The following is a 15,114-nucleotide window of genomic DNA, read 5'->3' on the forward strand; positions in this document are numbered from 1 at the left end:
TGAGACTCCAAAGAGGAGAGATTGACTTAATGACAGGCTTTATACGGACCAAAGCCTGAACAAAACAATGAATATCAGGATGATTAGCAATCTTTCTGTGAAAAAAGAACAGAAAGAGTAGAGATTTGTCCTTAACAAAGAACTGAAGACAAAACCTTATCCAAACCAACCTGAAAAAATAATAAAATTCTATGCATTTTAAAAGAATGCCAAGAAAAGTAGGTCTTCCAGACTCAATATAAATCTTCTTAGAACTCAATCTTGAAGCCCAGAGTAACAGTTTAAGAATTGAATCCAATTATAAAACAAATAATTGATTATCTTAGAACAAAAGAAATATGGATTTTTTTTTTATTTTTTTTTTAAATCACAAAATTCTTCTAGCTAAAATAGCTAAAGACATAGATTAACCCTCATTTGCGAAAATATTCAATAAAATGAAGACACAAATGAAATTATTAGCATGATAGTCCAGTTAAAGGAACAGTCAATACAGTGGACTTGCATAATCAATAAATGCAAAACAACAAGACAAATGCAACAGCACCTAGTCTAGTAAATGTTGTCCCTTAAGAATGCTAAAATAAATCATAATCTGATACTTGATCTTAAAGTAAACAGAACAAAAATGAAGCAATTGCAACATCCAAAAAAAATCAAAAAAGACGCTCACACTATTTGGCGCCTAAATGCTTTGGCGCCAAAAATGACGCCACATCCGGTAACGCCGACATCTTTGGTGCAAAAAAACGTCAAAAAAATGACACACATACAAACAACTTCTGGTGACAAGTATGACGCCGGAAATGACTAAGAAATTTTTTGCGCCAAAAAAGTCAGCGCCAAGAATGACGCAATAAAAACAGAATTTATGTTTACCTGATAGATTACTTTCTCCAACGGTGTGTCCGGTCCACGGCGTCATCCTTACTTGTGGGATATTCTCCTCCCCAACAGGAAATGGCAAAGAGCCCAGCAAAGCTGGTCACATGATCCCTCCTAGGCTCCGCCTACCCCAGTCATTCGACCGACGTAAAGGAGGAATATTTGCATAGGAGAAACCATATGATACCGTGGTGACTGTAGTTAAAGAAAATAAATTATCAGACCTGATTAAAAAACCAGGGCGGGCCGTGGACCGGACACACCGTTGGAGAAAGTAATTTATCAGGTAAACATAAATTCTGTTTTCTCCAACATAGGTGTGTCCGGTCCACGGCGTCATCCTTACTTGTGGGAACCAATACCAAAGCTTTAGGACACGGATGAAGGGAGGGAGCAAATCAGGTCACCTAAATGGAAGGCACCACGGCTTGCAAAACCTTTCTCCCAAAAATAGCCTCAGAAGAAGCAAAAGTATCAAACTTGTAAAATTTGGTAAAAGTGTGCAGTGAAGACCAAGTCGCTGCCCTACATATCTGATCAACAGAAGCCTCGTTCTTGAAGGCCCATGTGGAAGCCACAGCCCTAGTGGAATGAGCTGTGATTCTTTCCGGAGGCTGCCGTCCGGCAGTCTCATAAGCCAATCTGATGATGCTTTTAATCCAAAAAGAGAGAGAGGTAGAAGTTGCTTTTTGACCTCTCCTTTTACCAGAATAAACAACAAACAAGGAAGATGTTTGTCTAAAATCCTTTGTAGCATCTAAATAGAATTTTAGAGCGCGAACAACATCCAAATTGTGCAACAAACGTTCCTTCTTTGAAACTGGATTCGGACACAAAGAAGGCACGACTATCTCCTGGTTAATGTTTTTGCTAGAAACAACTTTCGGAAGAAAACCAGGTTTAGTACGTAAAACCACCTTATCTGCATGGAACACCAGATAAGGGGGAGAACACTGCAGAGCAGATAATTCTGAAACTCTTCTAGCAGAAGAAATTGCAACCAAAAACAAAACTTTCCAAGATAATAACTTAATATCAACGGAATGTAAGGGTTCAAACGGAACCCCCTGAAGAACTGAAAGAACTAAGTTGAGACTCCAAGGAGGAGTCAAAGGTTTGTAAACAGGCTTGATTCTAACCAGAGCCTGAACAAAGGCTTGAACATCTGGCACAGCTGCCAGCTTTTTGTGAAGTAACACAGACAAGGCAGAAATCTGTCCCTTCAAGGAACTTGCAGATAATCCTTTCTCCAATCCTTCTTGAAGAAAGGATAGAATCTTAGGAATCTTTACCTTGTCCCAAGGGAATCCTTTAGATTCACACCAACAGATATATTTTTTCCATATTTTGTGGTAAATTTTTCTAGTTACAGGCTTTCTGGCCTGAACAAGAGTATCAATAACAGAATCTGAGAACCCTCGTTTTGATAAGATCAAGCGTTCAATCTCCAAGCAGTCAGCTGGAGTGAGACCAGATTCGGATGTTCGAACGGACCTTGAACAAGAAGGTCTCGTCTCAAAAGGTAGCTTCCATGGTGGAGCCGATGACATATTCACCAGATCTGCATACCAAGTCCTGCGTGGCCACGCAGGAGCTATCAAGATCACCGACGCCCTCTCCTGATTGATCCTGGCTACCAGCCTGGGGATGAGAGGAAACGGCGGGAATACATAAGCTAGTTTGAAGGTCCAAGGTGCTACTAGTGCATCTACTAGAGTCGCCTTGGGATCCCTGGATCTGGACCCGTAGCAAGGAACCTTGAAGTTCTGACGAGAGGCCATCAGATCCATGTCTGGAATGCCCCACAGTTGAGTAAATTGGGCAAAGATTTCCGGATGGAGTTCCCACTCCCCCGGATGTAATGTCTGACGACTCAGAAAATCCGCTTCCCAATTTTCCACTCCTGGGATGTGGATTGCAGACAGGTGGCAGGAGTGAGTCTCCGCCCATTGAATGATTTTGGTCACTTCTTCCATCGCCAGGGAACTCCTTGTTCCCCCCTGATGGTTGATGTACGCAACAGTCGTCATGTTGTCTGATTGAAACCGTATGAACTTGGCCTTTGCTAGCTGAGGCCAAGCCTTGAGAGCATTGAATATCGCTCTCAGTTCCAGAATATTTATCGGTAGAAGAGATTCTTCCCGAGACCAAAGACCCTGAGCTTTCAGGGGTCCCCAGACCGCGCCCCAGCCCATCAGACTGGCGTCGGTCGTGACAATGACCCACTCTGGTCTGCGGAAGGTCATCCCTTGTGACAGGTTGTCCAGGGACAGCCACCAACGGAGTGAGTCTCTGGTCCTCTGATTTACTTGTATCGTCGGAGACAAGTCTGTATAGTCCCCATTCCACTGACTGAGCATGCACAGTTGTAATGGTCTTAGATGAATGCGCGCAAAAGGAACTATGTCCATTGCCGCTACCATCAAACCTATTACTTCCATGCACTGCGCTATGGAAGGAAGAGGAACGGAATGAAGTGTTTGACAAGAGTTTAGAAGTTTTGTTTTTCTGGCCTCTGTCAGAAAAATCCTCATTTCTAAGGAGTCTATTATTGTTCCCAAGAAGGGAACCCTTGTTGACGGAGATAGAGAACTCTTTTCTACGTTCACTTTCCATCCGTGAGATCTGAGAAAGGCCAGGACTATGTCCGTGTGGGCCTTTGCTTGAGGAAGGGACGACGCTTGAATCAGAATGTCGTCCAAGTAAGGTACTACTGCAATGCCCCTTGGTCTTAGTACCGCTAGAAGGGACCCTAGTACCTTTGTGAAAATCCTTGGAGCAGTGGCTAATCCGAAAGGAAGTGCCACGAACTGGTAATGCTTGTCCAGGAATGCGAACCTTAGGAACCGATGATGTTCCTTGTGGATAGGAATATGTAGATACGCATCCTTTAAATCCACCGTGGTCATGAATTGACCTTCCTGGATGGAAGGAAGAATTGTTCGAATGGTTTCCATTTTGAACGATGGAACCTTGAGAAACTTGTTTAGGATCTTGAGATCTAAGATTGGTCTGAACGTTCCCTCTTTTTTGGGAACTACAAACAGATTGGAGTAGAACCCCATCCCTTGTTCTCCTAATGGAACAGGATGAATCACTCCCATTTTTAACAGGTCTTCTACACAAAGTAAGAATGCCTGTCTCTTTATGTGGTCCGAAGACAATTGAGACCTGTGGAACCTCCCCCTTGGGGGAAGCCCCTTGAATTCCAGAAGATAACCTTGGGAGACTATTTCTAGTGCCCAAGGATCCAGAACATCTCTTGCCCAAGCCTGAGCGAAGAGAGAGAGTCTGCCCCCCACCAGATCCGGTCCCGGATCGGGGGCCAACATTTCATGCTGTCTTGGTAGCAGTGGCAGGTTTCTTGGCCTGCTTTCCCTTGTTCCAGCCTTGCATTGGTCTCCAGGCTGGCTTGGCTTGAGAAGTATTACCCTCTTGCTTAGAGGACGTAGCACTTGGGGCTGGTCCGTTTCTACGAAAGGGACGAAAATTAGGTTTATTTTTGGCCTTGAAAGACCTATCCTGAGGAAGGGCGTGGCCCTTACCCCCAGTGATATCAGAGATAATCTCTTTCAAGTCAGGGCCAAACAGCGTTTTCCCCTTGAAAGGAATGTTAAGCAATTTGTTCTTGGAAGACGCATCCGCTGACCAAGATTTCAACCAAAGCGCTCTGCGCGCCATAATAGCAAACCCAGAATTTTTCGCCGCTAACCTAGCCAATTGCAAAGTGGCGTCTAGGGTGAAAGAATTAGCCAATTTGAGAGCACGGATTCTGTCCATAATCTCCTCATAAGGAGGAGAATCACTATCGATCGCCTTTTCTAGCTCATCGAACCAGAAACACGCGGCTGTAGTGACAGGGACAATGCATGAAATTGGTTGTAGAAGGTAACCTTGCTGAACAAACATCTTTTTAAGCAAACCTTCTAATTTTTTATCCATAGGATCTTTGAAAGCACAACTATCTTCTATGGGTATAGTGGTGCGTTTGTTTAAAGTAGAAACCGCCCCCTCGACCTTGGGGACTGTCTGCCATAAGTCCTTTCTGGGGTCGACCATAGGAAACAATTTTTTAAATATGGGGGGAGGGACGAAAGGTATACCGGGCCTTTCCCATTCTTTATTTACAATGTCCGCCACCCGCTTGGGTATAGGAAAAGCTTCTGGGGGCCCCGGGACCTCTAGGAACTTGTCCATTTTACATAGTTTCTCTGGGATGATCAAATTCTCACAATCATCCAGAGTGGATAACACCTCCTTAAGCAGAGCGCGGAGATGTTCCAACTTAAATTTAAATGTAATCACATCGGGTTCAGCTTGTTGAGAAATTTTCCCTGAATCTGAAATTTCTCCCTCAGACAAAACCTCCCTGGCCCCCTCAGACTGGTGTAGGGGCATATCAGAACCATTATCATCAGCGTCCTCATGCTCTTCAGTATCTAAAACAGAGCAGTCGCGCTTACGCTGATAAGTGGGCATTTTGGCTAAAATGTTTTTGATAGAATTATCCATTACAGCCGTTAATTGTTGCATAGTAAGGAGTATTGGCGCGCTAGATGTACTAGGGGCCTCCTGAGTGGGCAAGACTGGTGTAGACGAAGGAGGGGATGATGCAGTACCATGCTTACTCCCCTCACTTGAGGAATCATCTTGGGCATCATTTTCTGTGTCACATAAATCACATCTATTTAAATGAGAAGGAACCTTGGCTTCCCCACATTCAGAACACAGTCTATCTGGTAGTTCAGACATGTTAAACAGGCATAAACTTGATAACAAAGTACAAAAAACGTTTTAAAATAAAACCGTTACTGTCACTTTAAATTTTAAACTGAACACACTTTATTACTGCAATTGCGAAAAAGTATGAAGGAATTGTTCAAAATTCACCAAAATTTCACCACAGTGTCTTAAAGCCTTAAAAGTATTGCACACCAAATTTGGAAGCTTTAACCCTTAAAATAACGGAACCGGAGCCGTTTTTATCTTTAACCCCTTTACAGTCCCTGGTATCTGCTTTGCTGAGACCCAACCAAGCCCAAAGGGGAATACGATACCAAATGACGCCTTCAGAAAGTATTTTCTATGTATCAGAGCTCCTCACACATGCGACTGCATGTCATGCTTCTCAAAAACAAGTGCGCAATACCGGCGCGAAAATTAGGCTCTGCCTATAATTAGGGAAAGCCCCTAGAGAATAAGGTGTCCAAAACAGTGCCTGCCGATATTATTTTACAAAATACCCAGATTAAAATGATTCCTCAAGGCTAAATATGTTTATATATGAATCGATTTAGCCCAGAAAATGTCTACAGTCTTAACAAGCCCTTGTGAAGCCCTTATTTACTGTCTGTAATAAAAATGGCTTACCGGATCCCATAGGGAAAATGACAGCTTCCAGCATTACATCGTCTTGTTAGAATGTGTCATACCTCAAGCAGCAAAAGTCTGCTCACTGTTCCCCCAACTGAAGTTAATTCCTCTCAACAGTCCTGTGTGGAACAGCCATCGATTTTAGTAACGGTTGCTAAAATCATTTTCCTCTTACAAACAGAAATCTTCATCTCTTTTCTGTTTCAGAGTAAATAGTACATACCAGCACTATTTTAAAATAACAAACTCTTGATTGAATAATAAAAACTACAGTTAAACACTAAAAAACTCTAAGCCATCTCCGTGGAGATGTTGCCTGTACAACGGCAAAGAGAATGACTGGGGTAGGCGGAGCCTAGGAGGGATCATGTGACCAGCTTTGCTGGGCTCTTTGCCATTTCCTGTTGGGGAGGAGAATATCCCACAAGTAAGGATGACGCCGTGGACCGGACACACCTATGTTGGAGAAATGAAGCATTTTCAGCCCCCGCGAGCCTAACAGCCCACAGGAAAAAAAGTCAAATTTTAAAGGTAAGAAAAATTGAATATTCATATGCATTATCCCAAATAATGAAACAGACTGTCTGAAATAAGGAATATTGAACATCCTGAATCAAGGCAAATAAATGTTTAAACACATATATTTAGAACTTTATATAAAAGTGCACAACCATAGCTTAGAGTGTCACAGAAAATAAGACTTGCTTACCCCAGGACACTCATCTACATATAGTAGAAAGCCAAACCAGTACTGAAACGAGAATCAGTAGAGGTAATGGTATATATAAGAGTATATCGTTGATCTGAAAAGGGAGGTAAGAGATGAATCTCTACGACCGATAACAGAGAACCTATGAAATAGACCCCGTAGAAGGAGATCATTGAATTCAAATAGGCAATACTCTCTTCACATCCCTCTGACATTCACTGCACGCTGAGAGGAAAACCGGGCTCCAGCCTGCTGCGGAGCGCATATCAACGAAGAATCTAGCACAAACTTACTTCACCACCTCCACGGGAGGCAAAGTTTGTAAAACTGAATTGTGGGTGTGGTGAGGGGTGTATTTATAGGCATTTTAAGGTTTGGGAAACTTTGCCCCTCCTGGTAGGAATGTATATCCCATACGTCACTAGCTCATGGACTCTTGCTAATTACATGAAAGAAATGACCACAAGTAATAGGAAAACAGTCCCACCAAAAGTATTCAAATGTTATTATGTATAATTGGGGACTAGAATTGCACATGTCTGTGCTGTACATATTGTGAGAATTGTTCAGCATATGAGGGATATGGCTTTTGTGAAAATAGCACTCTATTGGGCCGCCCTTTCCTGCTTTTGTTTTATATAATTGGAGCTGTACTGGCATTTCACATAATTTAGCTAAACTGGAAACAATGCAATCATACCTAATGGATGTAATCAAGCTCTTGATGGAATCAGAAACAATGCGGGAGTGACCAGCTAGGCTGGACCAGGTTGGGGGATCCTTGGGATTGATGGCCAAGGACCTGGCAGTCTTGATGAGAGATGATGAACTCTCCAGCATGGTGACGGCAGATACTAAGATAGGTTCCTGGGCTCGGGATCCCTATATAAGACAACAATTACACGGAGCACATATTTAAGGGAGCAGTTAAAGACTGTTTGCTTAAAAGTAGATGCAATAAAAGGAGTTGTGTGAGGGGCAATAGGGATATCATGGTGCATTTTAAAGGGGGACAGGGGTGGCCAAATCCAGTCCCCGAGATCTTAAAAATGAATGGTAGGGAAAAATCTACAACCAGGAATGCTGGTAAATCTTAAGAATGGGTTTCGTACACCCTTTTATGGGGGGGGGGGGTAGAGTAAGAGCAGTTTGGTAAGAGATTTTACCAAGCAGTTAATTATAGGAATAGTTTGGAGAAGACATAAGAGGAAAGTAGAGATGAAGTGGATTACATAGAGTACTTATAGGATCTGTTTGGAGAACCGTTATAAAGTGATCCATTAGAACTCCCTATAAAACAGGTGAGGTGTCGAAAGGTTATGTCAACAACAATTCATTGATTTAATTAAAACAGATTGCAAGCAATTACATGCTGAGTATGCATCTCACCTCATTGCTAATCTGAGCTGCGATGCTGGCAAACTCAGGGTTTGAGGCAAATGCGGTCAAGTTTTCTACAGCTGAAATGAGTGGGGCAGTTGCTGTACTGCACTTTTCCCGATTGTCATCAGAAAAGTCTCCATCAAGTGTCTGTACAGGGGAAAGCATATATATTCTATAACAACATGGAACTTAATTTGATTATAGTTTGGCAAAATAACTTTCTCAATTTACTTCATCAAACATTATTGTTATTATTCTAATCAGATATATATGAACCAATGAGAATAAGTTTAAATACAAAACATTAATACAAATTCATCTTTTGGTTAGTAAGAAAAAGGTTTTACTGTGGAAAAAGTTGGTCCACAGTCATCTTTAACAAATAACAAAGATTAAAGACATAGAAGATGAAGTGGCTGGGTCTAGATATATACCACTGTCCAATATACTATATGCTTGTTATAAGATAAAGGTTCCTTACAAATATCCCAAACTAAACATTATCTGCCTTTTAAAAAATAAATTTGCACCCTGCCACATCAGAAATCTGCTATAGGCTGTAAAAGGACTTCTTGGATGCCAACATTGTTATCTTCCAGAGCCTTCAGAATATGTCTCATTACTGTATAGTTTACTGGAGATACCTTAATTGTTTTCACTAGGTTAGCAGTACTGTTTGCAACTTCTTTTGCAGACTGGACAAAATGTCTCTTAGCCACGGGGTTAGCAGTCTTGGATGATGCAATGCGACAAGCATTACATAATGCGGAGGTATGTTTGGCTACAATTGTCGCTGCTGAGAGCACCTAAAGAAAACAAAACAAAAATATATTGATAGAGCAAGAAAAAAAACAACAACTGCAGAATGAAAACCCCCCCACTATAATTTACATCTGAAGCAATGTATATGAGTTATCCAAGTTTATCTCCTTTTTGATTACCAAATAAATAAATAATAGGACAAGAGAGACAGCAAAATGAATCGGCATTAAAACAAAAACAGGAAATAATCAAATAATAGATAGTTATATATCTTGGCTCAGTTATATCAGTAGACTTTATTCACCAATGAAAACTCCACCCGGTCCTTTTTAACTGATTTAAATGAACTAAATTCACCCTGCCCCTTATACTTGATGGATGCCCAATTAATCCAGTACAGAGAGAAAGAGAAGGATTTTGGTTAATGGCCTAGAGCCAAGGTATAGAGGTAACAATTTATGTAAGAACTTACCTGATAAATTCATTTCTTTCATAGTGGCAAGAGTCCATGAGCTAGTGATGTATGGGATATACATTCCTACCAGGAGGGGGCAAAGTTTCCCAAACCTCAAAATGCCTATAAATACACCTCCCACCACACACATACCTCAGTTTTAACGTATAGCCAAGTAGTGAGGTGTAAAAAGGAGTTAAAAAAGCATACAAAAGAAGAACTGGAAAAATAATGTGCGTTTATACAAAAAATAATAACCACCACAAAAAAGGGTGGGTCTCATGGACTATTGCCACTATGAAAGAAATTAATTTATCAGGTAATTTCTTACATAAATTATGTTTTCTTTCATGTAAGTGGCAAAAGTCCATGAGCTAGTGACATATGGGATAAAATACCCAAGATGTGGAAGTCCACAGAAGAGTCACTAGAGAGGGAGGGATAAAATAACAACAGCTATTTCCGCTTAGAAATTAAATCCAAACAATAATTAAGTTTTTCTTATAAACTTCAAAAAAACTTAAACCGCAAGCAGTAGAATCAAACTGAGACCGCAAATGCAACAAAATGGTAAAATTTTGAAAATGTATGCAAAAAAAGCCAAGTTGCTGCTTTGCAAGTCTGAGCAACCGAAGCTTCATTCTTAAAAGCCCAAGAAGAACGACTGATCTAGTTGAATAAGCTGAAATTCTCTGAGGCAGAGACTGCCCCGCCTCCAAATAAGCTTTGTAAATCAAAAAGCTTTAACCAAGATGCCAAAAAAATGACAAAGGCTTTCTGACTTTCCCTGAAACCAGAAAAAACAACAAATAGACTAGCAGTCTTCCTGAAATTCAAAGAATGTAAAGATCTTCCAGAAAATTCTTAGGATTAAAACACAAAGAATGAACAACAATTTCCCTACTAATGTTGATAGAATTCACAACTTAGGAAGAAATTTGAATTAAAGTCAGAAAAACCGCTTTATCTTGATGGAAAATCAGATAAGTTGGTTCACAAGAGAGTTGATAACTCAAACTCTTCTAGCAAAAGAGATAGACAAAAGAAACAACACTTTCCAAGAAAATAGTTAATATCCAAAGAATGCATATGCACAAAAGGAAGAGCCTTCAAAATCCTTAAAACCAAATTAAGACTCCAAGGAGGAGAAATTAACTTAAAGTGATCTTCCTCGGTCTAAAATGACTAATCCGGCTTCCTCCAATCACGGCATTGAATCAAACACTGATTCCCCCGGGGGGTAAGCCGTGATTGGAGGAGGACTTATCCATCATTTCTGACATCAGAAATGGCTTGTGAAGACCAGAAGAAACTGGAGCTGCTGTCAAGTTTAAAAGGTATTTTTTCACAACACGAGTGAGATGTATATTTTGATGAATTAAAGTGCCCCTGTTTTTTATCGAATTTTTAAAAAACGGGCACTTTAGCATCAAAATTTACATTCACTTCAATTAACAGGTTTGATATGAACCAAACAAAACAGTGAATATTAGGAAGTTTGGCAATCTTTCTATGAAATAAAACAGAAAGAGCAGAGAATTGTCCCTTCAAAGTACTTGCAGACAAAACCTTATCCAAACCAACCTGAAGACATTTTAAAATACTAGGAATTCTAAAAGAATGCCAAGAGAATTTATGAAAAGAACACCATGAAATATAAATTTTCCAAGCCCGATAATAAATCTTCTTGAAACAGATTTACAAGCCTGTAACATAATGTTAACCACTGAGTCAGAGATACCTCTATGACTAGGCACTAAGCGTTCAAATTCCATACCTTCAAATTTAACAATTTGAGATCCTGATGAAAAAAACGGCCTGAGACAGAAAGTCTGGCCTAGATGAAATGGCCAAGGCTGGCAACTGGACATCCAGACAAGATCCACATACCAAAACCTGTGAGGCAATGCTGGTGCTACCAGAAACACATGAGACTGTTCCATTATGATCTTGGAGAACACCCTTGAAAGAAGAACCAGATGCAGAAAAATGTAAGCAGATTGAAAAACAAGAAACTGCTAACGTATCCACCATCTCCGCCTGAGGTTCCCTGAACCTGGAAAGGTATCTGGGAAATTTTTTGTTTCGATGAGAGGCCATCAGAACTATTTCTGTAAGGCCCTACATCTGTACAATCTGAAAAAAAACACACCTGGATGGAGAGACCACTCCCCTGGATGTAAAGTGTGGCGGCTGAGATAAACCGCTTCCTACACCTGGGATATGAATTGCAGAAATTAGACAGGAGTTGAATTCCATGTAGAGAAGGACAGGCGGAACTCCAGGGTAAAAGTTAAAAAATCTTCCTTTATTCAAAAAAAAGTATTAAAATAACAACACTCTTGTTGCAAACATATGGTGGAGGAGGAGGAGACCTTACATGTTTCGTACCCTGGAGTGCCGCCTGTCCTTCTCTACATTGTATCCTGGTGTGCTCAAACCTTTTTAGTGCTGGCACTGCTCCAACACGGACCCACTACCCACTTTCTGGATTCTGAAGAGATTGTTTGTTCTGCCGTGTGACGTGGACTGAGCGCCGCCGCCCCCCTCTCACTAGGAGTTGAATTCCGCCCAAAAAAGTATTCAAAATACTTCTTCTCAATGCTAAAGGACTGCAAGTCCCTCCCTGAAGATCAACATATGCCACAGTTGTGATATTGACTGTCTGAAAACTAATGAAAACATTCTCTCTTAAATTGAGGCCAAGCCTGAAGAGTTCTGAAAATAGCACAGAGTTCTAAAATAATAATTGGTAACCTCGCCTCTTGAGGTTTTCAAACCCTTGTGCTGTCAGCAAATCCTAGCAGCTCCCCAACATGTAAGACTTGCATCCATAAGAATACAGTCTAGGAAGGACGAACAAAGAAGGTCCCCTGAATAATACGATGATGGTCTAACCACCAAGTCAGAGAGAGTTGAGTGTTGGGATTTAAGTATATCAACTGTGATACCTGAGAATAATCCCTGCACCATAGATTCAGCATGTAAAGCTGAAAAGGTCTCATAAGAAAAACGAGCAAAGGGGATTGCGTCCAATGCTGCAGTCATGAAACCTAAAAAACTTCCCTGCACATAGCCACTGAAGGAATAATAGAGACTGAAGGTTTAGACAAGCTAAAACTAATTTCATTTGTCTCGACTATAAAAGACAGATTCATAGACACTGCATTTATATGGAAACCTAAAAAGGTGACCCTTTGCCTAAGGAATCACGAAACTCTTAGGCAAATTGATCCTCCAACCATGTCTTTTGAAAAAACAACACTAGATGAATCGTGTGAGAATATGCTAAATGAAAGAATTGAGCTAGTACAAAGATATCATACAACTAAGGAGAACACCGCAATACCCTGCTCTCTGAATACAGATAGATGGGCACCGAGAACCTTCGAAAAGATTCTTGGAGCTGTCGCTAGACCAAATGGAAAAGCAACAAATTGGTAAAGCTTGTCTAGAAAAGAGAATCTCAGAAACCGAAAGTGGTCTGAATTAATTGAAATGTGAGGATACGTGTCCCATACAACTATTGTGAACATGTAATGACTTTGCTATACAAAACGCATAACAGTCCTTATAGCCATCTTGAAAGTTGGGACACACACAAAATGATATTAATTTTTTAGATCCAAGATTGGTCTGAATGAATCTTCCTTCTTTGGGACAAAGAAAAGATTTGAATAGAAACCCAAACCCTGCTCCTACTAAGGAACTGGTACAAACACCTCTGAAACAAAATTCCAGTTCTGAAATATATTTCAGAAAAAACCTGAACCTTCACAGAGTGTATTGAAACATGAGAAAGAAAGAATCTTCCCAAAGAAGGTCTCATTCTAAAAAACTAAAACACTAAAAATAATATTCTACAGACTTTGGACTGAATCCATCCAAAAATAACTTAAATATGCCCCCCCCCCCCCCCCCCACCAGAAGAACTGGTTTGAGAACTGCATCTTCATGCAGTCTTAATAAATAAAATAATATATAGCGCTTTTTCTCCTAGTAGGATTAAAAAAAAGCATGGGATCTGAAAAGGGAGGCAGTGGATGAATCCCTGCAACCGATTACATAGAGCCTTTGAAAGGATTTCCCATGAGTGAAACCACTTAATCAACAGGCAGTACTCCTTTAACATCCCCCTGACAAACACTGTACTCAGAGGAATCAGGCTTCAGAATGCTTAGAAGCGCATATCACAGAAGAAATCAAGCACAACTTACTTCACCACCTCCACAGGAGGCAAAGTTTGTAAAACTGAGGTATGAGTGAGGTGGGAGGTGTATTTATAGGCATTTTGAGGTTTGGGAAAATTTGCCCCCTCCTGGTAGGAATGTATATCCCATACGTCACTAGCTCATGGACTCTTGCCACTTACATGAAACAAATCTATGTTATTTTAATTTTCAACTACCTTAGCTCACACGCTAGACTACATTTCCCAAGAAAGAAATGATACCTAAAACAGTGAATTGAAGGGTAGAAAATATATTTTAAAAAAAAGTAAGAAAAAACATGCTGCAAAAATATTGTATTTATGAGCAAGAATTCCATGTTGGGTTCTTCTGCCAAATCTTGCTTTTTAAGACTGACGAACATCAAATGTTAAGTGGGAAACAAAGACTTCCAACCAACCTTGACAAAGACTTATATGCATCTGCTTCAGTTGCCTTGATACAGATCTAGGGGGATGAATTTGCTGGAATAGAAACACTCTAGGATTGAAGTATACATTTTTCTAGGACATTGAGTAATTAGGCATAGTTGATCTGACATCCTATAATATTTCTTATGATTTCTGTAGATGTGGAGAAAATTAACACTATCAAGAGTGTATACAATTTCCCTTCTACAGGCTTTTTTTTCTGAACAGGCGGTCAACAAAACAATATTTAATGAGTTACAGAAATCCAAGACAACTTTAGGCAAAACAGTATTTCTGAGAACCATTCTGTTCTTATGGAAGACCAGGTATGGTTCTTTAACTGAAAGAACTTCAAACTCAGAAATCTTCCTAGCAGAGGTTATTGCAAGGAAGTGGCTTGCATTTAAAAAAACCCAAAAAAACGTAATGATGTGTACGTGCCTCAATGGCTCAGATAATTCTGTAGTCCAAACACCTTAAACCAAAAGTAAATCAGATGAAGGTACATTTGAGCTGCATTTTGGTTGGACAAAAGCCAGAGTTTAAAATAACTAAATAATTAATGATTCAAGGACAGAAGTAGCCAAGATGCCAGATCATTAAACTTTCCAAGTGGCATTTAATACTGAGAAGGATCACAAAATGGAACAAGCAGTCCCAAAGCAAATGTAATTTTGTAAAATATTAAAAATAAACCAATTAAATTGTATTTCTTAACTGAGAAAAGGGCGATAAAAATATAACGTTTCTGACAATAGTCATTATGATAGTCAGGAATGTTTGTGTTAGAGGTGGAATTCAATAAAGCTCCAAAATTATAAAGCATATGACGATGCCCTAGAAAGCATTCAGGAAAGATCTGGGGTTTTTATTTCTAAATTTGAGTTATATATTAAAACTTCAAAATTG

At 40.1% G+C, this 15,114-nt stretch overlaps 1 protein-coding gene across 2 annotated transcripts in view; it reads right to left on the reverse strand.

Annotated features, from left to right (window-relative positions):
* TLN2 (talin 2) overlaps nucleotides 1-15,114 on the reverse strand; it is a 637,355-nt gene that overhangs the window by 99,731 nt on the left and 522,510 nt on the right. For both annotated transcript variants that reach the window (XM_053717305.1, XM_053717304.1), the window contains exons 36-38: nucleotides 8,995-9,156; nucleotides 8,357-8,497; nucleotides 7,668-7,849 (exon numbers count right to left, since the gene is read on the reverse strand). In XM_053717305.1, the coding sequence (XP_053573280.1) occupies nucleotides 7,668-7,849; nucleotides 8,357-8,497; nucleotides 8,995-9,156 (485 nt within the window). The remainder of the gene's footprint in view (nucleotides 1-7,667; nucleotides 7,850-8,356; nucleotides 8,498-8,994; nucleotides 9,157-15,114) is intronic.

The sequence above is a fragment of the Bombina bombina genome, chromosome 6 (genome assembly GCF_027579735.1).
Source record: "Bombina bombina isolate aBomBom1 chromosome 6, aBomBom1.pri, whole genome shotgun sequence".
In the NCBI taxonomy this organism is placed as follows: Eukaryota; Metazoa; Chordata; class Amphibia; order Anura; family Bombinatoridae; genus Bombina; species Bombina bombina.